This window comes from Canis aureus, chromosome 8 (genome assembly GCF_053574225.1).
Source record: "Canis aureus isolate CA01 chromosome 8, VMU_Caureus_v.1.0, whole genome shotgun sequence".
NCBI lineage: Eukaryota > Metazoa > Chordata > Mammalia > Carnivora > Canidae > Canis > Canis aureus.
The window spans coordinates 65,449,620-65,471,856 of NC_135618.1; the positions used below are offsets into that span (position 1 = coordinate 65,449,620).

At 55.9% G+C, this 22,237-nt stretch overlaps 1 protein-coding gene across 1 annotated transcript; it reads left to right on the forward strand.

Annotated features, from left to right (window-relative positions):
• Positions 1–12,077: 12,077 nt before the first annotated feature.
• FSCN1 (fascin actin-bundling protein 1) lies at positions 12,078–22,164 on the forward strand. The gene is made up of 5 exons (XM_077907693.1): positions 12,078–13,023; positions 19,665–19,821; positions 19,915–20,036; positions 20,239–20,406; positions 20,841–22,164. The coding sequence occupies exons 1-5, from the start codon at positions 12,192–12,194 to the stop codon at positions 21,041–21,043; spliced, it is 1,482 nt and encodes a 493-aa protein (XP_077763819.1). The 5' UTR covers positions 12,078–12,191; the 3' UTR covers positions 21,044–22,164.
• Positions 22,165–22,237: the final 73 nt, after the last annotated feature.

Consider the following 22,237-nt stretch of genomic DNA (forward strand, 5'->3'; position numbering starts at 1 on the left):
CCAAAGGCAGACACTCAACCACTCAACCACCCAGGTACCCACGAGGCAGATGCTTAACCGACTGAGCCACGCAGGTGGCCCCACATATCACATTGAAACAATATGTTGAGAACTTCGAAGTAACTGATATCCTTTGTAGTCTTATATTTTGTCTTATATGTTTAAAAATATGAGAAGGAGTTCAGAAGTTGTCAAAAGCCTAGTTTAGATATTGTTGGGAAGATGATGTGATGTCTGGAGACTTGGCAGCCATATTTCTACTCTGAGGGGCTCAGCCTGAGGGCAAAGCTGACTCTGTAAGAATGGGAGAGTTGAGGAGTGGGGGAAGTTCCAGGGTCCTTTCCCAGCTGTTGTCAGAATTAACCAAACCTGGAAATTCCCCTCTTCAGGGCTTCCTATTTCTTGTCATTAATTAATAGCTTCCTTTTTTTTTTTTTTTTCTTGCCAACTGAGTCAGAGTTTTCTTTCTTTTGCATTGATGGTACCATGACTGAAAGAGAGTGTTTCCAAAGGCATCCAGGAATGGTCTAGAGAAAGATGGGTGAGGACAGAATCCTGCTGGCCTGTTCGGAACCTTTGCATGAATCAAAGGAAGGTGCTCCTCTGGGTGGATGAAAAAGTGCCCTTGCTGGGGGCTGTGACTTTGGGCAAAAATAAAAGTCCCTTTTCTTTCAGGCTGACACAGCCCACAGGTAAAGGTGAGGAGTTTGTGTAGGGGCCTTAAGCTGGCTTCCACCTTCATGGAGCTTCTGTGTAGGGTACAACCTATGCAACTGTACATGGAAGTCCTAGAAGAAGACCTCCAGGCTGAGGAGAGGAGGTGAGCTTTCTGAAGAGGCCTGTGGCCATGTGGCAAGGGCGGGGCCTGCAATGGTCAGTTCTCATACACAGGCACTTGGGCTGCCTTTGAGGGAGACCCACAAATGGCCTGCACCCATAGTCCCCAACTCCTGTTTCCAGCCCAGTGAGGACCTTGCTTTGTCCACCAGGGACCACCCTGCAAATGTACCTCTTGTTCATGCCCCAAAGCTGCCCTCATCCTCATCTGAATCTGAGGACCCCCACCAATTACCAGATCCTTGTAAAGTGTCCTGGAGGGGCAGCCCTGGTGGCTCAGTGGTTTAGCGCCGCCTTCGGCTCAGGGCGTGATCCTGGAGACCTGGGATCGAGTCCCACATTCGGGCTCCTTGCATGGAGCCTGCTTCTCCCCCTGCCTATTCTCTGCCTTTCTCTCTCTCTGTGTGTCTCTCATGAATAAATAAATAAAATCTTAAAAAAAAAGTGTCCTGGACATGCACTGGGGGGTGGGGTGGGGAGGGTGGGACATAGAGGGGCTGACTGTGCCAGCTCAGGACCCTTGAGCCAGGCAGGTAGTGAAAGATTGCCTCTCCCCCATATGATCATTTCAAATATCCAGGGCTGTTGTGCCCAGACAACTGGCATACCCTGAAATGCCATGCTTTGTGGGCTGACCTCACCCCCAGGCTTTCTCTGGGAAGCAGCCAGAGTGCCGGTCTGGGGGTCACATGCCAGATGATGAAAGTATTGGGGTCTGCAGTCCAAAGTCTGGAAGGTCTGCAGGCCAGGGAGGATTGAGCCAAGAGAGGCCTGGGCAGCAGGGAAGGCTAGGGAGGGTCTGGCCTCCTTTTCTGGCCTCTCCTTTCTGCCCTTCTTTTTGTTGTCTATCTCTCCTGGAGCTGCCAGGCTTCTGGGTGGGCCTAATGGATGCATAGGCAGGGCCTCTCATCCATGCTTCCAACTAGGATGACATGGGTGCCACAGTGGTGGCAAGGGACACAGACCCAGCTCTGCCCCATAGAGTGGCAAGAGGGCAGAAGTCACTAACAGTTTCCGGGTGTCCCAACGCCTATGGGCTCATCTGTTGACCCCTGGGTTGTCCCTCCAGTTCCTGGACTCTGCTCCAGCCTCCTGGGGGCTGCCCAGGCTATGGCAGGGGCCCCAGGGATGCCCAGACCTGCCCCGCCCTCTATGGTAGGCTCAGCTCACACATGGTTTGTTTGTTTATTTACATATAAATTAATTTCAGGGAAGTAAAATGAAGAGTTTAGTTCCTTAGTCCACATTTTAAAAAAATGTTTTATTTATTTATTTATTTATTTATTTTTTAATTTTTTTTTTTATTTATGATAGTCACAGAGAGAGAGAGAGAGAGAGGCAGAGACATAGGCAGAGGGAGAAGCAGGCTCCATGCACCGGGAGCCCGACGTGGGATTCGATCCGGGGTCTCCAGGATCGCGCCCTGGGCCAAAGGCAGGCGCCAAACCGCTGCGCCACCCAGGGATCCCAAATGTTTTATTTATTTATTCACAAGAGACACAGAGAGAGGGAGAGAGAGAGAGGCAGAGACACAGGCAGAGGGAGAAGTAGGCTCCATGCAGGGAGCCCGATGCAGGACTCGATCCCGGGACTCTGGGATCATGCCCTGGGCCAAAGGCAGGCACTAAACCGCTGAGCCACCCAGATATCCCACTTTAGTCCACATTTTGAATACTCAATAGCCACATGGGCGACTGGTGGCTTTGATAGCTGACAGAGCAGATTCTAGAACATTCCATCACCACTGAAAGTTCTATTGCTTGGTGTGGGGCCTGTCTTGACCCCTGGGACACCTAGACCTGGGAGGAATGTGCCATACTCGCTCCAGGGCTGCTGAGGGAAGGAGGCAGGGGATGTTTGAACTGGGTCTCTCTGTCATTTTTCGGGGGGGGGGTATTTTTTTGGGGGGGGTATTTATTTATTTACTTATTTATTTATTAAGCATGAGTGGAGAGAGGGGCAGAGGGAGAGGGAGAGAGAATCTCAAGCAGACTCCATGGCTAGATCTCACGACCCTGAGATCACTACCTGAGCTGAAGTCAAGAGGCAGATGCTTAAATGACTGAGCCACCCAGGTGCCCTATTTTTTTTATTTTTGAGCTGGGTCTTTAGGATGAGTGAGGGCTTTTGGCAGGAGGAGAGTACAGCTGACCCCTAAACCACATGGGGGTTGGCGGCACCCACCACCATGTAGTTGAAAGTCTGCATATAACTTCTGACTCTCCAGAAACATAACTACCAACAGCCTACAGTTGACTGGAAGTCCAACAACATAAACAGTTTATTAACGTATTTTGTCCGCTTGTGCCTGGCTGGCTGGGTCGGAAGAGTCTGTGGCTCTTGATCTCGGAGAGTTGTGAGTTTGAACCCCATGTTGGGTGTAGAGATTACTTAAATAAATAAACCTTTAAAAAAAACCAAAGCACATATTTTAGCTGTTATTTATACACTGTATTCTCACACTAAAGTAAATCAGAGAAAAGAAAATATTATTAAGAAAACCATTAGTTAAAATAAACTTTAAAAACATTTAAATAACAGGGGGGTGCTTGGTTGGCCTGGTTGGTAGAACACATGCCTCTTGATCCCGGGGTCATGAGTTCGAGCCCCACTTTAGGTGTGGAGATTAGTTAAAATAAACTTAAAGAAAGTCATGAGGAAGAGAAAATATATTTACCAAATCCACATATAAGTGGACCCACACAGTTCAAACCCATGTTGTTCAAAGGCCAGCTGCCCAGGGCAGGCTGTGAGCACGGCCACCAGGGCTGAGTGGCCACGGCCCCATGTGGGTGTGAGTGAGTGGAGGGGGAACAGGAGGGGAGGCAGGAGAGGTGGATGGAGGCCAGACCCTGACGCTCTGGGCGCTGAGCACTGGGGAGCCACGGGAGACTCCGAAAGTTGAAAGGGGCACCAGAGCAGCCACCCTGGCTGCCCCAGTGGATGCACTGCGGGCAGCTGTACCAGGGAGATGCGCTTGTTACCATTCTGCACCCACCCACTCCAGCATCAGCAGTTGATCAGAACAGCGCTCAGACCTCACCGAACCAGGGAAGAGCAGACCCTTTGCTCCTCGCAGCCCATTGAGGTGGCTCCGTGCGGGCTCCGGCAGAATGGGTGGCCACTGCATTTGGTAGATGGAGCTGAGGCCAGAGACAGGCCTGTTCTGCTGAGGTTTCACAGCACGGGGGTGGGGGGCTGGCGGGAGCCCTGAAGGATGCAGGCCGTTTGGAGCAGGAGTGGGGTGGTGGCCCGTGTGGGGAGGCTGAGGCTTGCCATGAGCCAGCGGCCTCTCCATGGCCAAGGAATCTGGTCCTGCTCCTGGCAAGGACATCTTGGCAGGAGCGGGGCTCTGCCCGGGGTGCTAATGCCCTCTTAATTAGCCAGGCTCTTGCCAGGCACCTGCCACCACAGCCTCACTCAGCAAAACATGCTTGGGTCTCAGAGCCGGACCAGCGTCTGCCCTGCTGCCAGGTTCGGCATCGTGGGATGGTCTCTGAGCAGCCGCTGAGGCCAATCCAGACCTCTCTCAGGGGATCAACATCCAGGAGGATGAGAGAAATTGAAATGATTTCTAGGGACATGTTTTCAGTAACAGAAATGGGGACAGGCCAGCCTCCAGACTTGTGCTCCAGCCGTGCCTGACTCTGTGCTCCTGAATTCCTGTTCACTCAGAGTAGGCATCGCCTCCTCCTGGAGGCCCTCCTGGACCTCAGGGTTAACTCTGGAAGGCCCCTGCCCCAATAGTTCACCACTTGGGCCACGTCCTGGGCACCAACAGATTGGGTTCCTGCCTTCCAGGGGCTATAGTTATGGCCGGTGGTCACAAATCTTCTGGCAAATCTGAGAGCCACAAGACTGGGACCCTGAAGATGGTACTGCCTTCCTTTTTTTTTTTTTTTTTTTAAAGATTTTTATTTATTTATTCATGATAGTCACAGAGAGAGAGAGAGAGAGGCAGAGACACAGGCAGAGGGAGAAGCAGGCTCCACGCACCGGGAGCCCGACGTGGGATTCGATCCCGGGTCTTCAGGATCGCGCCCTAGGCCAAAGGCAGGCGCCAAACCGCTGCACCACCCGGGGATCCCGGTACTGCCTTCCTTAAAGCTGGACTAGAGCTTTTCTGTTCTGTCCAGGCCTCAGTTGTCCTATTTGTAACCTGAAGGCACTGCAACCAGAGATCAGCAGGGGTGTTTGTAGAGGTGGGGTGACGGGGCGATGGCCTCATTGTACTCTCCTCAGCCATGTCCTGACAGTGCTAGGGTGTAGCCTGTGGCCCTGGGTGGCACAGCTGTCCTGGAGACCCGCCCTGGAATCACTCCCTCCCACTTACAGGACACCCTGGAGGGACACAGGCCGTACCAGGCTGCCTATCGAGGGGGCCCCAGTGACAGCAGAACAACAGATGCCATTCATAGGCTCCAGCTCCAGGCAGGTCATTTATGGTGGGCTGAGCTGTGGACATCTGCGCGTCTATAGCATGGACAGCACTTCTGGCCTTTATGCATTTCTGGGTCCTGTTTCCCTGCTTCTGAGGGAAGGGAAGCCCAGCCCCCACCACACAGCTCTCAGGGCTGCTGGTATGGGGCTCCCAGGACGTCTTCATGGCCCTGTCCTTTCGCAGAAGAGGAACCAAAGCTTCATAGGATCTGTAATCAGCCCAAGAATACCCCAGTGGGTGGAGGGTGGGGTATAAAGGGGGGCAAGCCCTGGACTTTCCGTGACAGTCAAGAGAAGTAGAGCCCTGGGCAGGTAGAGTGTGAGGTCTCCGGCATCTCACTGGGAGGGTGTGAGGCTGCCAAGCTGGATGTGAAGGGGGAGCCCTGGGGTGGGGGTAGTTTTGAGGAGGCTGGAGGCTGGGAGGCTGAGGCTGTAGCTGCCTGGGAGGGAGGGGCCAGGAGGAGCCCCGTGCCAGCTGGCCTGGGCTGTGAGTTGGAAGTCAACAGTCTAGGGCTTGGGTTCACGTCCTGATACTATCTCACTTAGCTGTGTGATTTGCTTGTGTTTTTTAAATTTTTCCCTTAAGGTTAATGGTTTTTTTTTCTTAATTGAGATAAAATTCCTATAACATCCAGCTTACTACTTTAAAGTATAAACTTTGGGCAGCCCCGGTGGCTCAGCGGTTTGGCGCTGCCTTCAGCCCAGGGCGTGATCCTGGAGACCCAGGATTGAGTCCCATGTCAGGCTCCCTGCATGGAGCCTGCTTCTCCCTCTGCCTGTGTCTCTCCCTCTCTCTCTCTCTGTGTCTCTCATGAATAAATAAAATAAAAGTATAAACTTCTGTAACATTTACTGTATTCGCCAGCACCTCCACAGGTACATTTCTCTGGAGGTAGGAATTTCTCGCACCCCAAAAAGAACACTGTACCCATCAAGCAGTTCTTCCCCATTCGCCTGCAGCCACCAATCTGCCTTCTCTCCAGTGTGTTCCTTTAGTTTATCTGTGAAATGGGGAGGACACGCAGCTTGTTGGAGGGTTAAAGCAGATAAAGCTCTCAGCACAACGCCTGGAGCTCCTATGAGAATTAATGCCTGCCTTTCCCACCAGACGGACTCTGTGCCCCTTAAGGGCTGAGCCCAGGGAGAGGGTCCCCAAGGGCTGGTCAAGCTGGCGCCCAACTCTTGGGCTGGGAAGATTCCTGCCAGGAGGACTCATGGGGAGCCCGAGGAGTTGGAGGCCCTGGCTAGGGATGCCTGGGTGGCTCAGTGGTTGAGCGTCTGCCTTTGGTTCAGGGCATGATCCTGGAGTTCTGGGATCGGGCTCCCTGCAGGGAGCCTGCTTCTCCCTCTGCTTATGTCTCTGCTTCTCTCATGAATAAATAAATAAAATCTTAAAAAAAAAATATATATATATAGAGGGTATTATGCTGAGTGAAGTAAGTCAATCGGAGAAGGACAAACATTATATGTTCTCCTTCATTTGGGGAACATAAATAATAGTGAAAGGGAATATAAGGGAAGGGAGAAGAAATGTGTGGGAAATATCAGAAAGGGAGACAGAACGTAAAGACTGCTAACTCTGGGAAACAAACTAGGGGTGGTGGAAGGGGAGGAGGGCGGGGGGTGGGAGTGAATGGGTGATGGGCACTGGGGGTTATTCTGTATGTTGGTAAATTGAACACCAATAAAAAATAAATTAAAAACAAACAAACAAACAAACAAACAAACAAAAATATATATAAAGAAACAATTTAAAAAAAAAAAGACGCCCTAGCTAGTGTGGCTCAGCTCAGGAAGCGGTAGAGATGAGCCTGCTGCTGGTCTAGGCCATCATTCCCCAAATTGAACTGGAAGTGTCAGCTGGGTAGGAATTTCATGACTTACTATCTGCCCTGGTGCAGGGAGCGGTACAGGCAGCCCTGGTGACTGGGAGGGCTCACTGGGAAGAGCCACCAAGGGATAGAAGCAAGATGCAGAGAAAGAAGCCAAAGTCAAGCCAAATATATAAACAAAACCCTCAGAAATAAAGCTGTGCATTCTTGTATCTAAATACCTACAATATCTTCTATCTATCTATCTATCTATCTATCTATCTATCTATCTATCTATCATCTATCTATCAATCATCTATTAACTTACTATTTATCTACCTATCCATCCACCCATCATCGATCTATCCATCTATTTATCTACCTACTATCCATCTATCATCTAACAACCTATCATCTACTCCATCTTTCTATCATCTATCAATCTATCCACCCATCCACCATCCATCCATCAATCCATCCATTCACTATCATCTATCTATCCATCCACCATCTATCCACATATTTATCTACCTATCTATTCATCTACTCTTTTCAAACTCTCATCTATCATCCATTTTTCTTTCTATCATCTATCAATCTATCCATCCATCCATCTGCCCACTATCCATCCATCTATCATTTATCAACCTATCATCTATCTATCCATCTTTCTGCCTACCTATCATCTATCCATCCATTCATTATCTATCTATCTATCTATCTATCTATCTATCTATCTATCATCTATCATCTATCATCTCTCCACCTCTGTCTACTTAATACATTTCCAAATCATCATAGAGAGAGAGGTCTGGTGGGAAGAGGTTGGAACACCATGGGCAGCACACTCACACAGAACTCGGCACAGGTGAACAGAGGGCTGTACAATGTCTCCCAGGTTTTATTATTGTCATGAAAAACTTCACACATACATAAAAAACATTCAAGTATAGTGCACCTGTCTGTGCTGTCCCCTGCTGGCACAGAAATCACATTCCATCTACACACCCCTCCCCTACCATTTTTTTGGAGGGGGGTTGGGTATTTTATATTTTATTTTTATTCTTGGTATGTTTTTCTGAAACCTTTTTCTTTTTTTTTTTTTAAGATTTTATTTATTTATTCATGAGAGACACACACGGCGGGGGGGGGGGGCGGGGGCAGAGACATAGGCAGAGAGAGAGAAACAGGTTCCATGCAGGGAACCCGATGTGGGACTTGATCCGGGATTCCAGGATCACGCCCTGGGCTGAAGGCAGGCACTCAACCGCTGAGACACCCAGGCATCCCTCTGAAACCTTTTTCTATGGATATGTCCAAATATTTATTAAAGTAGAGATGATCATGTAGGGAACCCCACATATCCATCACCCTGTCTGGAATATTTTAAGGCAAATCCCAGGCATTTCTGCCATTTCATGGGCAGAATTTCTGGGAGTGCTTCCGACAGGTAAGGATATTTTATTGTTGTTTTTACAGGACACTGTGCCAGTATTATACCTATCGTTGCATTTTCCTGAGAAATTCTGCTGATACTATTATTCCCATCTGATAGGCAAGGAAACTGAGGCACCAGAGTGAAGTAATTCACTGAAGGTTCCATGGCAAGTGTGTGTCAGAGCCAGGACCTAAGGGACTCCACCATCCACTCCTTGACTTCTGTGCTGGGTGCACGTTGGGATTTGGTCTCAGGAAGCCCTTGCTCATTGGTGGTGGGTGCTGCTTTGCTGGGAAGAGGTCTGGGTCTCTGTGGCTCAGGATCCTCACCTGGGGAACTGGGTTTGGGGTCAGCTGGGCAGCCCTTCTCAGTGGCCTCATTTCCCTTCCCAGATCAGGCACATGGCACAGGTGACCAGCCCAAGAGCAGCTCAGGTCTAGTTCCCGCCAAGCACCTCCGTTCTCCCCATGCCATGCCCTCCTTCCAGGGCAGCTCAGGTGGCGCCTGGGCTCCCGTGGGGCCTGCGGACACAACGACCGTGTTCCTGTCCTTCCCCAGAGGGACCTGAGGCGGGGTCTGCAGACAGCACCGTGTGACCTTGCTGGACATAGTGGTGCCCAGTGTAACTGAGACATGGGGAAGGCCAGCACGGGGAACGCAGCATGGATACAGAGCAGCGGGCGACTTTTGAAAATGCTCTTTTGCTAAACTTGCCTGAGATTTTGCTCCTTTATGGGCTTCACAACCATAATTAGCTATAATAATATATGTATTTTAAGCCAAGAAGCTTCCAGGGCACTGGCTGGCTGAGTCAGAAAGGCATGTGACTCTTGATCTCAAGGTCATGAGTTCAAGCCCCACACTGGGTGTTGAGATTCCTTCTTTCTTTTTTTTTTTTTTTTTTGAGATTTTATTTATTTATTTGACAGAGAGAAAAAGAGAGCACAACCAGGGGAAGTAGCTGGCAGAGGGCGAGGGAGAAGCAGGCTCCCTACTCTGTAGGGACAGAGTGGGACTCTGTGGGACTTGATCCCAGGACCCTGAGATCATGACCTGAGCTGATGACAGCTACTTAACCGTCTTAACCAGGCACCCAGATTTCATAATTATAAATAAATAAATTATTATTATTTAATTTAGTTTAATTTAATTTATTTATTTGTTCATGAGAGACACACAGAGAGAGGCAGAGACATAGGCAGAGAGAGAAGCAGGCTCCCTGTGAGGAGCCCAATGTGGGACTTGATCCCAGGACCCTGGGATCATGCCCCAAGCCAAAGGCAGACGCCTAACCACTGAGCCACCCAGGTGTCCCAAAACAGCCATTGTTTGTTGAGCACTGACCACATGCCAGGCATTGTTTTCTAGGCGCTTGATCTATACAGTCATCAACTATAGTTTCTGCTGTCCTCTCGGCAACTCTTCTAGGGCAGGTGCTGCCACCATGTCCCTTTTAGAGATGGAAAGCCGAGAGCCAGATTATGTGCATTTGAACTCAGGCCGCCACCAAACCCATCTAGACCTGCTGGTCTTTCTATCCCTCAAAAGCATCCCCTGGGAAGGTCCAGACCCACTCCCACCCCTGGCGGGATAGAGAGGCAGGAGCCCTCAACCCCAGCCCCTTTTCTGGCCTCCTGGGGCCAGAGTGGGGAGCTACAGGCTGGAGGGAGCACGTGGCCCGGCCCTGATCCCAGTAGGCGGGTCTCAGCATGCTCCTGCCAGAGCAAGCACCCCACAGCCTTCTGGAAATGCCTACAGCTATTCATCCGCCTCTTCTCTGAGCCTTGGAAGTTGGCCGGAGGTTTGGGGTCTTTCTAATTAGTTGCAAGGCTTCCGGGGACTGGAGTGGGTCCTCAGGGTAGACAGTCAATGCCTGAGCTCCACGTCCCCAGGGACTCTCAGACTCTCCTGAGATGGGGGATTTGTAGCTCTTCTACAAAACAGAAACTGAGGCTCAGAGAGGTTAACTTGCTTAAGGTCGGTCACACAGCTGGTGAGATCCTGGGTTTCAAGCCTAATAGGTAACATCAAAATGAGAAACTCTTGATGTTCTGGCTCTTGAGGGATGGGTTTTGTGGGAGGGAAGACTATGGCCACTGCCTGCCTCAGGTTCCAGGCCCTGCCAGTAAACCCATTTGAGCCACGATGGTGAGGTGACACCATCTTCCACTGGAAGATAAAGAAATCCCTGGAGGGGTTTGCCTGGAGGAAGACAAGGCCCAGACCAACCAGCTGGGGAGCTAGTTCAGTGCTCTTTGCCTCTGGCCCCAAGACCTTGTGGGCAGCTTGTGGTCATGCTGGCATTCCAGGGGCTTGCTTGGCATGTGGGGAATGTCCCAGCAAAAGTCCTGGCCTTAGGAAAAGGAAGTGTTCCTAGAAGGGGGAGGAGAAGGCAGGGGGTGGGTGTCTGCAGGGAATGCCCCCTTTGAGGGAGGAGTGTAAACAGTTGGGGTCCTGAAGGAGGGCTTCTACCTTCCAAACGTTTTCCAGTGTGCCCAGCTCAGCGACCTATGAAGTAGGAACCTGAGGGTATAAAGTAAGGGGCGCCCTAGTCCTGGAGCTGTGACCTGGACCCTGCCCTTCAGGCTGTCAGACCAGGGCTGGTCCCACCTCTGATTAGCCCAGTAAAAGGGTCTGCTAACCCTGCCCTGCCAGAGCGCCTGGGGGCTCAGTCCTTCAGCGACTGCCTTAGCTCAGGTCATGATCTGGGGTCCTGGGATGGGTCCACTGAGTGCGGAGGCTGTTTCTCCTCTCTGCTCCCCTCGCCCTGATTGTGCATGTTCCCTCTCTCTCAAATAAATAAAATAAATAAAATCTTACAAAAACAACATAAAAACCCTGCACTGCCTACCCCACTGCCTGGAAGACCAGAACCCTGAGGCTTCTGCATCCCCAGAATGGGAACAGTAGTCACTCATCTCTGCCGACCTCCTAGAACTATTTTGGGCCAGCAAGGGCTGGGTACTTGGGCCACAGGGAGGTGTCTGGGTGGCCTTCAGGGAAATGTTTTGCAAGGCCTGAGTTGGGTGAGTTGGGGTCTGCAGGCCCCTCCCCCAGCTCTTCTGGCCTGCCTGGACCCCTCTGGCCCGCAGGCCCCTTGGGGTGCGGGTGGGGGGTCTCCCTCCTTCATCGCTCTGCTTGAAGGCCACCTCCTCCAAGCAGCCTCCGGACCGCCTCCACCCAGCACTGATGTGTTCTGTGGTCTTCGCGGTGTCCGTCACAACCTCAAACCCGACTCGCCCTTCTTCCCCCCTATAGGGGCTCAGGATGAGAGGTGCCCCGAGGGGTCCCGGGCTGCGGTGGGGCCCTGGCACCCGGGGGCGCGGGCGGCGGCGCGAGCTGAGGGCGCCGCGGAGGCCGGCGGCGCGGAAGCGGGGGGACGCCGAGGGCGGAACCGCCACCCGCGCCCCTCGGTGCCGGCGCCGCGAGCTTCCCGCGCCCCCTCCCCCGCCGAGCCCCGGGGCGGGGCGGGGGCGGGGCCTCGCGGCGCTGACGTCACCCCGCCTAGAAAGGGGCTCGCGCGCCGCGGGCCGGCTTTGTGGAGCGCTGCGGAGGGTGCGCGCCGGGCTGCGGTCGCGAACAAAGGAGCCGGGCGCCGCCGCGGGGACCCGCCACCGACCTCCCGGGCCGCGCCGGGGCCCTCCCGCCCGCCGCCCGCCGCCACCATGACCGCCAACGGCACCGCCGAGGCCGTGCAGATCCAGTTCGGCCTCATCAACTGCGGCAACAAGTACCTGACGGCCGAGGCGTTCGGGTTCAAGGTGAACGCGTCGGCCAGCAGCCTGAAAAAGAAGCAGATCTGGACGCTGGAGCAGCCTCCCGACGAGGCGGGCAGCGCGGCCGTGTGCCTGCGCAGCCACCTGGGCCGCTACCTGGCGGCGGACAAGGACGGCAACGTGACCTGCGAGCGCGAGGTGCCCGGCCCAGACTGCCGCTTTCTCATCGTGGCGCACGACGACGGCCGCTGGTCGCTGCAGTCCGAGGCGCACCGGCGCTACTTCGGCGGCACAGAGGACCGCCTGTCGTGCTTCGCGCAGACCGTGTCGCCGGCTGAGAAGTGGAGCGTGCACATCGCCATGCACCCGCAGGTCAACATCTACAGCCTGACCCGCAAGCGCTACGCGCACCTGAGCGCGCGGCCAGCGGACGAGATCGCCGTGGACCGCGACGTGCCCTGGGGCGTCGACTCGCTCATCACGCTGGCCTTCCAGGACCAGCGCTACAGCGTGCAGACCGCCGACCACCGCTTCCTGCGCCACGACGGGCGCCTCGTGGCGCGCCCCGAGCCCGCCACCGGCTACACCCTCGAGTTCCGCTCGGGCAAGGTGGCCTTCCGCGACTGCGAAGGCCGCTACCTGGCGCCGTCGGGGCCCAGCGGCACGCTCAAGGCGGGCAAGGCCACCAAGGTGGGCAAGGACGAGCTCTTCGCGCTGGAGCAGAGCTGCGCCCAGGTCGTGCTGCAGGCGGCCAACGAGAGGAACGTGTCCACGCGCCAGGGTGAGTGGGGACGCCGCCCCCCTCCTCTCCCGGGCCTTGCACAAAGCGCACCCCACCCCCGTACCTCCAGCCTCCCGCCCTTTCTCGCCCGCGGCGCCGCTACAATCCCTAGCGACGCCCGGTGCGCCCCCGCTGGGCGCGCCGGCCACCCCGCCTCGTCGCGGGACGTGCGCTCGGGCTGGGAGGAGGGGTCGAGGGGTGGGGCCTTGCCCATCCTTGGGCGCCGCTGCACACCCCCACCCAGCGCTGGGGTTGCGGCTCCCTGGGCCTCGCGTAGGTGCCGCCCTATGTGCTACCCTCCGAACCCCCACAGCCCCCCCCCTTTGGGACTCCCCAAGAGCGCTGATCCAGCTGATTCCCCGGCCCAGCCCTGGGGAAGGGGGGAACGCCCCTCCCCCCTTTCCTCGTACCCCTCCCCTAGTCAGCGGGTCTTTAGCTCACCCGCAGAGGAGAGGGTCGCTACGCGCGCTGGGAGCACCCCCACCCCCAGGGTCCTCCCAGCGCCGGCGGGATGGGGGGAACCTTTGATCGCCGCGGGGTGCGCTTCCACCTTCCAGCCCTCCGGGCCTTTCTCCACCCCCACGTGTAGCCCCGAGGGGTCGGCCTCTGCTAGGGGGTGCACCCCGAGTGTCTGCCCTTCCCCCCAGCCCCTCCTCCCGCGTCTGCCCCGCGCTCGAGGCCGCGGCCTTTGTGAGCAGGGGGGCGGGCTTCTCCAGAGGGCCCTCCCTCGCCCCCTTTGTCCTGCTCGGTCTCTGCAGATGGGAAAACCAGATGCGGGCGGGCGGGGGAGGGGATCGGTTTTCTGCGGGTGCCCCTCCTGAGGACCCCCCGCGCAGTTCCCCGACCAGTGCCCCGGTCCCGAGCTTCTCCTGGAGGCGGCCTCCCTCCTCGCGCCCCGGTCCCGGGACGGCGTGGCGCGGATGGCACCCTGCCAGGCACCCCGCCCTGCGCCCGCCGCACGGCTCCGCTCTGGTGCGCTCAGCTCTGCGGCCATCGGGAGGGCGGACTTAGGGTGAGCCCAGAGACCCCAGCCCGGGTCCCTCGGGAAGCCCCTACCCTCGGATGAACCCATCCCCAAGTGTCCCGCCTGGAACAATTGGCTGAAACTCGATTCGTCCTTTCTCGGGCCTCCCGCTGGCCTGGCCATTTCCTACCCGCCTGCGCGCCAGAAATGAGCCCCCCCACTTTTCCTTCTTAGATTCTCCCCCTGGGTAGTTTCCCTTCCTTCTGGCACCCTCGTCCCTCCTTTGGCAAGGAAGACGGTTGATTCTTTGCAGCCAGAGATCTCACTGGAGGGACCTGTGTGGGGGTCTTGCTCTGCTGAGTGGCAAGTTGGACTCCAGCCTCTGGAGATGGCTGGATGGTCGCTCGCTCAGTGCCCTCCTTCTGGTTTTGTCTTTATCCTGATGGCCACCCTCCTGACTCTGGGCTGGGACCGAGTAGAGGAGCTTGCAGCCTGGAGGGGGTGGAGGCTGGGTGGGGTAATGGCCATGTCTTGTGCCTGAGCTTCCTGATTGATTTGGGCGGTATTATTTCAGTTGTACGGATGAGCCGGTTTGGCCCAGAGAGGGTGAAGCCTTTGCCCAAGGTCACACAGCAAGTAAGCAACGTGCAGAACTGAGTCTGTTTGACTACAGAATAGGCTCTTTTCTGAACCATTCCCGCCATACCTCCCAACCTCCAGGGCACAGTGGGTGGGCCTCTCCTTTCTGGTCTCACACAGTGTTGGTGGGGCAGGATTCCTCACCTGTTCAGCAAACATTGAGCCCCTACCAGGTGAGACATGTTCATTGGTGAACAAATGAGTATTTGTGCCTGGACCCTTCCCTGTTGTAGCTGATGATCTTGACATGATCAGCATTCCAGAGGTGTCGAGCAGAGGCCTGGGGGGGTCTGGAAAGTACATCAGGATTCCAGATTAGACTGGGGGGGGAGCAGCAGGTGTGGGGGAGCGACTTCTGAAGAGGACCTGCAAGCTGACCTGGAAGATGAATGCAAGGCAGCTTATATCAGGCCTGTGGAACAGTGTTGCAGGCAAAAGGCGCAGCTTATGCAAAGGCCCTGAGGCAGGAAGGAGCAGAGAGCCCAGTATGGATAAGAAAAAGCTTGTGAGGTTGGTAGGTGGGACTGGAACAGCCAGTGGGGCCACCAGATCCGTGATGGATACTCACCAAGGCAGGCATGATGCAGGCCTGCTGGCGGCATCCAGTGCCTTCCTTGGGGAAGATGTGGAGGAGCAGGTGACCCTGGCCCTAGCCCTTGGGGCCAGGAGGAGCAGAGCGAGTCTGGGCAGATGCCCTCTCCTCTTTATTAAAGCTTGCTGGGAGAGTCATGGTGTGATTCAGGCTGATGGGGTGGGGGCAGCTGGAAATGGGTCAGAAATGTTGGCTCATCTTTGAGTTTAAAGGTGTAAAGAACAGGGGGAGGGGTCTTTGGGGGCTGAGAGGGGGGCTCTTTTGGCTTCAGATCTTGGGGTCCTCATCTTGTTTTCATCTTAGCTGACCCCAAGGCTTCCTGGTGGGATGGAAGGAAACCAGAAGACCTGGAGCCGCTTTGGGGTGGGGGGCGTGTCTCAGAGGCCATTTTGGACAGGCCTGCGTGGCAAAGGAGGCGGTGTCTGTGCTTCTGACACATGTTGGGAAAAGCCAGCCAGGAAGGAGGAGGATCCTGGGCTTAGCTGGCTGGGGGGATGTGAATCATGCCCACAGGCTTGCACAGGCCTGGTCTGGTGAGGGTGGGGTGCTCCCTGCTGAAGCTGCAACCTGCTCCTTGGCCTCAGTTTCCCCATCTGTAAAGGGCTGGCCCAGGGCTGCCCTGGCTAGTTCTTTAAGCGAGGGTTTGTTTCTGGGAGGAGGCATCTCAGCCACCAGGGAGTGGGGTCCTGACACCTGAGGACTGATGTGACAGGCAGGTCGTATACATTCATCCCAGGTCCTCAGAAATGCTGTAGCTGTGACCACTTCACAAGTGAAGACCTGGCTTGGGCAGGGATGAAGGTTGGCAGGGTTGCTGGGTGAGCAGCACTTCACACCCAGGTTGGGTGTCCTGCTATGCTCCTTGGAAGTCTCACCTGCTCGGGCTCTAGCCATGCTGGACCGCACCTCACCACATTTCCCACTTGGCTTCACAGCCTCCTTGCATCTGGCCAGCTGTGTCCTAGGGCTCCAGGCTCAAGAAATGCCCTTTCCCAGCCACTCAGAGGGACTCAAAGGCGAGGCTGGCTGGCTGGCTGAGAAAGGGCTGGTCAGGCTGGACTTTGCAGGATGTGTAAGAGCTCTCCCGAAGAGGCAGGGCATTTGAGGTAATTCAGTCCCTAATTCCTATGCAAGGAGGAGAAGGGATCTGAAGTGGTCTGGTAGTAGAAAGAGGGGAAGGGAAGTGGGGCCACAGAAGCTTCCAGGCCCCTTCCCCTAAACTAAAGGGGTGGTGGGGAACACCTCTTTTGGACAATCAAGGGGAATTTGGGAACTGCTAAGGCTGAGGGGGATGGAGTGCCCTCTTTGAGCCACCATAGGGAATGACTCAGCCTGGCGACAGGAAAAGCCATGAGGCAGAGGGACAGGCAGGGCGGTGGAGGGGGGGAGGCAGGAGATGTGCTGAGCCCCCGCATCTGCCTCCCCAGCGCTCCTACCACCAGCCCGTGACTCAGTGCTGCTGCTGCTGTTGATGAAAAGAAAAATCCCAAAGAAAACCCTGTTCCCATAGTAACCAAGCTCTAATTAGAGATTCCAAGGCCAAGTGGGGCCTTTCCCCGTCTGGGCAGGGCCTTGGAGCCAGGAGGGGCCCCTCTGGATGTTGGGGAAACACTCCCCCCTGCACCCCTTCCTGTTGAGAATGGAAGACCTGGTGTCAGCTTGGCACCACGCCCCTGAATCCTCCCAACCTCCTGGCAGAAAGGAGACCCTTTTGACGAGGGTGCCTGGTGTCCACTTTGGGTGGCTCCCTAGCTGGCCAAGGCCTCTCCATCAGACTTCCAGGGCTGACGGGGGCAGCTGATGGGGTCTGAGCGGCTGAGTGGCTGAGCAGATGGTGGCGGCTGTGTGGCCCTGGGCGTGGCCTCCTTTTCCTCTGGGGGAAGAGGAAGAGGAAGTCAGTACGGATTCCATGCTCCGAGCATGGGGCTGCCCCCCCTCAGTCTCCCTGAGAAGGAGCCTCCCGACCCCCTACTTTACCCCCAGCTGGGGAGGGGCTGTATTCAGACCAGCCCTTTGAACCAGCAGAGTGAGTGAGGCTGGAGATGGGACCTGTAATCCAGGTCCCTTCCCCCCCCTTTGGCCCCTCTCTCTGGCTATCCCCATCCTGTCTGCTGCTGGAGTGTACCCCGAAGGGCCCTTCCTCATGGCCGATGCACGGGCGCACCGCACGTTGGGCAGGTGATGCCTGCGGCTGGGGTGGGCTGGCTCACGGTGTGGGTCCCTGTAGCAGTGAGGATGGGGCATGTGCACCAGCTTTTGGTGACTCCGGCCCCAAGTTGTGCTCCCCAGAGTGGCCTCAGGATGGTCCCATTCTTGGTGGCTCGGCTGCCCAGGGGCCCAGTCCCCGTTGACCCTCATGCTCGCCCAGTGCTGCGCTGTGGGTGTGTGGGTGGGTGTGGCTCACTGCCCACCTCGCCTCCCAGTAAGTCAGCGGACATCAGGCGGAAGGGCCCCCAGGGGGCCTGGAGGCCTGAGCCCGAGGGCTTCCAGGAGGATCTGGCTCAGGGCCCTGGGTCTGCCAGTCCATAAAGAGGGCATGGCGGGAGGCCTGGGTTTGCCCACTTCCCCTCCTGAGGCTCACCAGGGGACCTCTCTGGGTGACCTTGGACAAGGACACACCATCTCTGTGCCTCAGTCTCCCTTTTCGTGGAGGTGAAGGTCCCCATACCCTGGTGCTGAAGGGGGTTAAGACAGGCTCATGCCCTCAGGTCCTCCACTGGGTGATGGGTGGGTTCCGGGTGGGGAACAGACGATCCCCCATCCCCCATCCTCCATCTGCTCATCCAAAAGGACACCTGCCCCCCCCCCCCATGTTGGTCCCATCTTCCTAAAGGTGTCCAGATCCAAACGGTGACACACACTTTTGAGCTTGGAGTCTAGGTAGCCCACAGAGTGGGTGGATGTCCCTGCTGTCGCAGTGCTTAGAACCCAGGTGCTTGGGGCATGTGAATTTGTTCTATGGAACCAAATATCCTACTTCCAGGTTTTAGCTGGAAGAGGCAACTCAGATAGCAAGACAATGGCCACGGAGATCAGCCCTGCTGGGCAGCAGCGCATGGGAGCACGGAGGCCCCCTCTGGTCTCATCAGATGATTTAGGGATAGGGAAACGAGCGTGAGCATGTTGCCTAGATCCTCTGTAAATCGACATCTGTGGCGTGTGTGTGCGCCTGGGAGAAGGCGAGGAGGGTGTGTTCGCCACTGTTTGCAGTGTGTTCTGGGTGCGGTGGGCATGGGGGTATGTGTGACCTTTTTTTGTTTCTTTGTGTTTTTTTTTTAAATTTTTTTTAAATTTTTATTTATTTATGATAGTCACAGAGAGAGAGAGAGAGAGAGAGAGGCAGAGACACAGGCAGAGGGAGAAGCAGGCTCCATGCACCGGGAGCCCGACGTGGGATTCGATCCCCGGTCTCCAGGATCACGCCCTGGGCCAAAGGCAGGCGCCAAACCGCTGCGCCACCCAGGGATGCCCCTTTTTGTGTTTTTTTTTGAGAGAGGGAGAGGGAGAGGGAGAGGATGCCCACGGGAGGGGAGGGGCAGAGGGAGAGCGAGAGAGTGAATCTCAAGCAGGCTTCGTGGAGACCTGGGGCTCGATCTCATGACCCTGAGACCATGACCTGAGCTGAAATCAAGTCAGAGGCTTTACTGACTGAGCCACCCATGCGCCCGTGTGACTTCATTTTTATCCATTTATGAGTTTTGTAAATTTCCTGAAAGGAAGGCGTGCTATTACATTTTACTCTTAACTTAGACACAGGAACAGGAAGGATATGATATGTTAGTTTCCCCCGGATGCGATATTCCTCCATCTAGCTCCATCTGTCCCTTTATTCTTTGTTTTTGGTTGTATTTAAAGCAAATCCCGGGCAGCCCACGTGGCTCAGTGGTTTAGCACCACCTTCAGCCCAGCATGTGATCCTGGAGTCCTGGGATCGAGTCCCCCGTTGGGCTCCCTGCATGGAGCCTGCTTCTCCCTCTTCCTGTGTCTCTGTCTCTCTCCGTGTCTCCCATGAATAAATAAATAAAATCTTTAAAAAAATAAATAAGTAAAGCAAATCCCTGACATTGGGGCATTTCATCTCGAGGTATTTGTCTATATCTGAAAAATGAGGCCATTTTCTTAAATAACCACGATATGATTAACAATAATTAATCCTTAATATTTAATCCGGGCCACATTAAGATTCTTCCAGTTGGTTCTAGAACATCTTTGTGCGGATGGTTTGTTGGAAGAAAACATTTAGCATCAGAGAAATGATGTGAGGCAGACATAGCCGGCCTTAGTCCTTGCCTGGCCCTCTGCCTGGGTCCTGGGTCCTGCCCCCTGATGTGGAGGCTGGGGGGTCTGGGCAGCTGCTGCCCCCACCCCCCACCTGTGGCAGCCCCATGGGCCCACCAGATCTGGGGCTGCAGGGGTCCCTGTGCCAATGGGAAGCTCTCCCCGCAGGTATGGACCTGTCAGCCAATCAAGACGAGGAGACCGACCAGGAGACTTTCCAGCTCGAGATTGACCGCGACACCAAAAAGTGCGCCTTCCGCACCCACACGGGGAAGTACTGGACGCTGACGGCCACGGGGGGCGTGCAGTCCACTGCCTCCACCAAGTGAGTGCCCCGCCCGCCCAGGCCAGCCCTTCCTGGGGGATGGGGCCCGGGGACCCGGGGCAGCCCCGCCTGACCCTGTCCTGCCACCTCCAGGAACGCCAGCTGCTATTTTGACATTGAGTGGCGTGATCGGCGGATCACACTGCGTGCGTCCAATGGCAAGTTTGTGACAGCCAAGAAGAACGGGCAGCTGGCTGCCTCGGTGGAGACAGCAGGTAGCCACCTGTGGGCACAGCCCAGTCCCGGGTTCTCTGGAGGGTCTGCCCACCTCGTAGCCACTCACCAGCACCTACCCCCGCCTCCCATGGCTGACATGCCCCGTGACCCCAGGCTCCCTGCTTTCCCTCTGTGGGCCACGCCCCGATCATCTCAGTCCCATCCCGTGAGGCTCACTGCCCTTCCCCTTTCCTGGGACAGGGGATTCGGAGCTTTTCCTCATGAAGCTCATCAACCGTCCCATCATTGTGTTCCGTGGGGAGCATGGCTTCATTGGTTGCCGAAAGGTCACGGGCACCCTGGATGCCAACCGCTCCAGCTACGATGTCTTCCAGCTGGAGTTCAATGATGGTGCCTACAACATCAAAGGTGAGTTCTGAGGGGGATGGCTTCAGTGGGGTGCAGGGGCCAGCGTGATGGCACAGGACTCAGACCCTTTGTTTCACTTTGGGGCTCAGTCTGGCTGCCTTGTGACTTGGCTCTGGGGACAGATATCCTGTGGCCACTGGTCCCCTTCCCCTCTTCTCCATGTAGGAGCGAGGACTCCCTGCTCCCCAACCCCCGAGTTAGAGGAAGGGGAGGAGAGCAGAAGGAGACAGGATTCTGGAAAGGGTGGGCAGGGAAGGTCACACACCTGAATTAAGGGACTTCAACCCTGGGTCAGGAGAAGAGGTGCAGACCCCTGTCCGGCATGGGTGGGAGGCTTGAGTGGGCCCAGCACAGAACTCCCCCCACTCTGGAGCCGTGATTGTGGGGTGGGGAGCTGGCCCAGGCTGGGGCCTGATGGGTCTCGCCACCCCCAGACTCCACAGGCAAGTACTGGACAGTGGGCAGTGACTCATCGGTCACCAGCAGCAGCGACACCCCCGTGGACTTCTTCTTCGAATTCTGTGACTACAACAAAGTGGCCATCAAGGTGGGCGGGCGCTACCTGAAGGGGGACCATGCAGGGGTCCTGAAGGCCTGCGCTGAGACCATTGAGCCAGCCACGCTCTGGGAGTACTAGCCCGCTGCCCAGCGCCCCATCCCCGCCCTGCCCACACCCTTCTGCTAATAACTCTCTTCTCCAGGCGGGCTCCGGCGTGGTGACGAGCCCCTTGCCTTTCAAACTGGAAACCCAGCAAGAATGGTGCCCCTACCTGTTGCCCCGGGCCTGGCCCTCGGAGGGATCTCAGACCCTTCTGTCCTCTCTTCTCTGCTGTGGGCGAGGCTGGCACCCCTTTCTTCTGACCTCAGACGACTCTGAGCCTTATTTTCCCAAAGTGGCCAAGAAGAGTGGGGGGCTGGGAGCCTGGCGGGTGTGTAACTGGAATCTCCTGCCCCCTCCCGAGAGCCTCTGCCCCCACTTCCCAGGAACTGGGCCATCGGGGCCCCCCCTGGTGCACCTTCCCTGTGTCTGGGGAAGGCCGCGGGAAGGAGGGGGTGCAACCAGCGAGCGCCTGCTGCTTGCTCCTCTGCACCAAGCAGGCTCACCCTCCGCACATCCTGCTCTGGCCTGGGGCCCTGCTCTCTCTCCTTTCATCCTGGCCTGACTGGAAGCAGAAAATGACCAAATCAGTATTTTTTTTTTTTTTTTTAATGAAGAATTATTGCTGGAAGCACCCAGGCAAGTCTCGTGGTAGCCGCGAGCGATCTTCAAGGGGTCTTGTGGAGGAGTCTTGAAACAGCATCTCCAGGAGTCGGTGCTCTCCTTGTTTGCTAGTTGTGGGGGGACAGGATGCTCCCCTGAGTCCAGAACCTGCCCCTACCTCCCCAGGAGGCTCTCGCTGGCCCCCTCCTTCCTGCCTGCCTAGGCCTCTGTCCCCATCTGGTGGTGCTGAGTCCCCTCGCCGCCTCAGCCAGAACCCCCGGTGTGATCGGTGCTCCCCGTCCGACCGGACTCCTCGGGTCTCGGGGTGGGATGAAGCTGGGCGTCGCCCTCCACCGGGAGCCCCATGGGGAACCCCCAGGCCCCTGGCTCCCAGCCCTGCCCCTGCCAGCTCCCCCTACCAGTTCATCTCTGCCATGCATCTCACTCTGGGTGTCTTGGTCTTTTATTTTTTGTAAGTGTCATTTGTATAACTAAACGCCCATAATAGTAGCTTCAGACTGGAAAAGCAAAATAAAATAATGCGAGTGTGCAGCCCAGAGCTGGCCTGCGTGTCTTGGGGATGAAGGTGGTGGGACGGGGTGTGTGTGTGTGTGTGCGTGCGCATGCCCA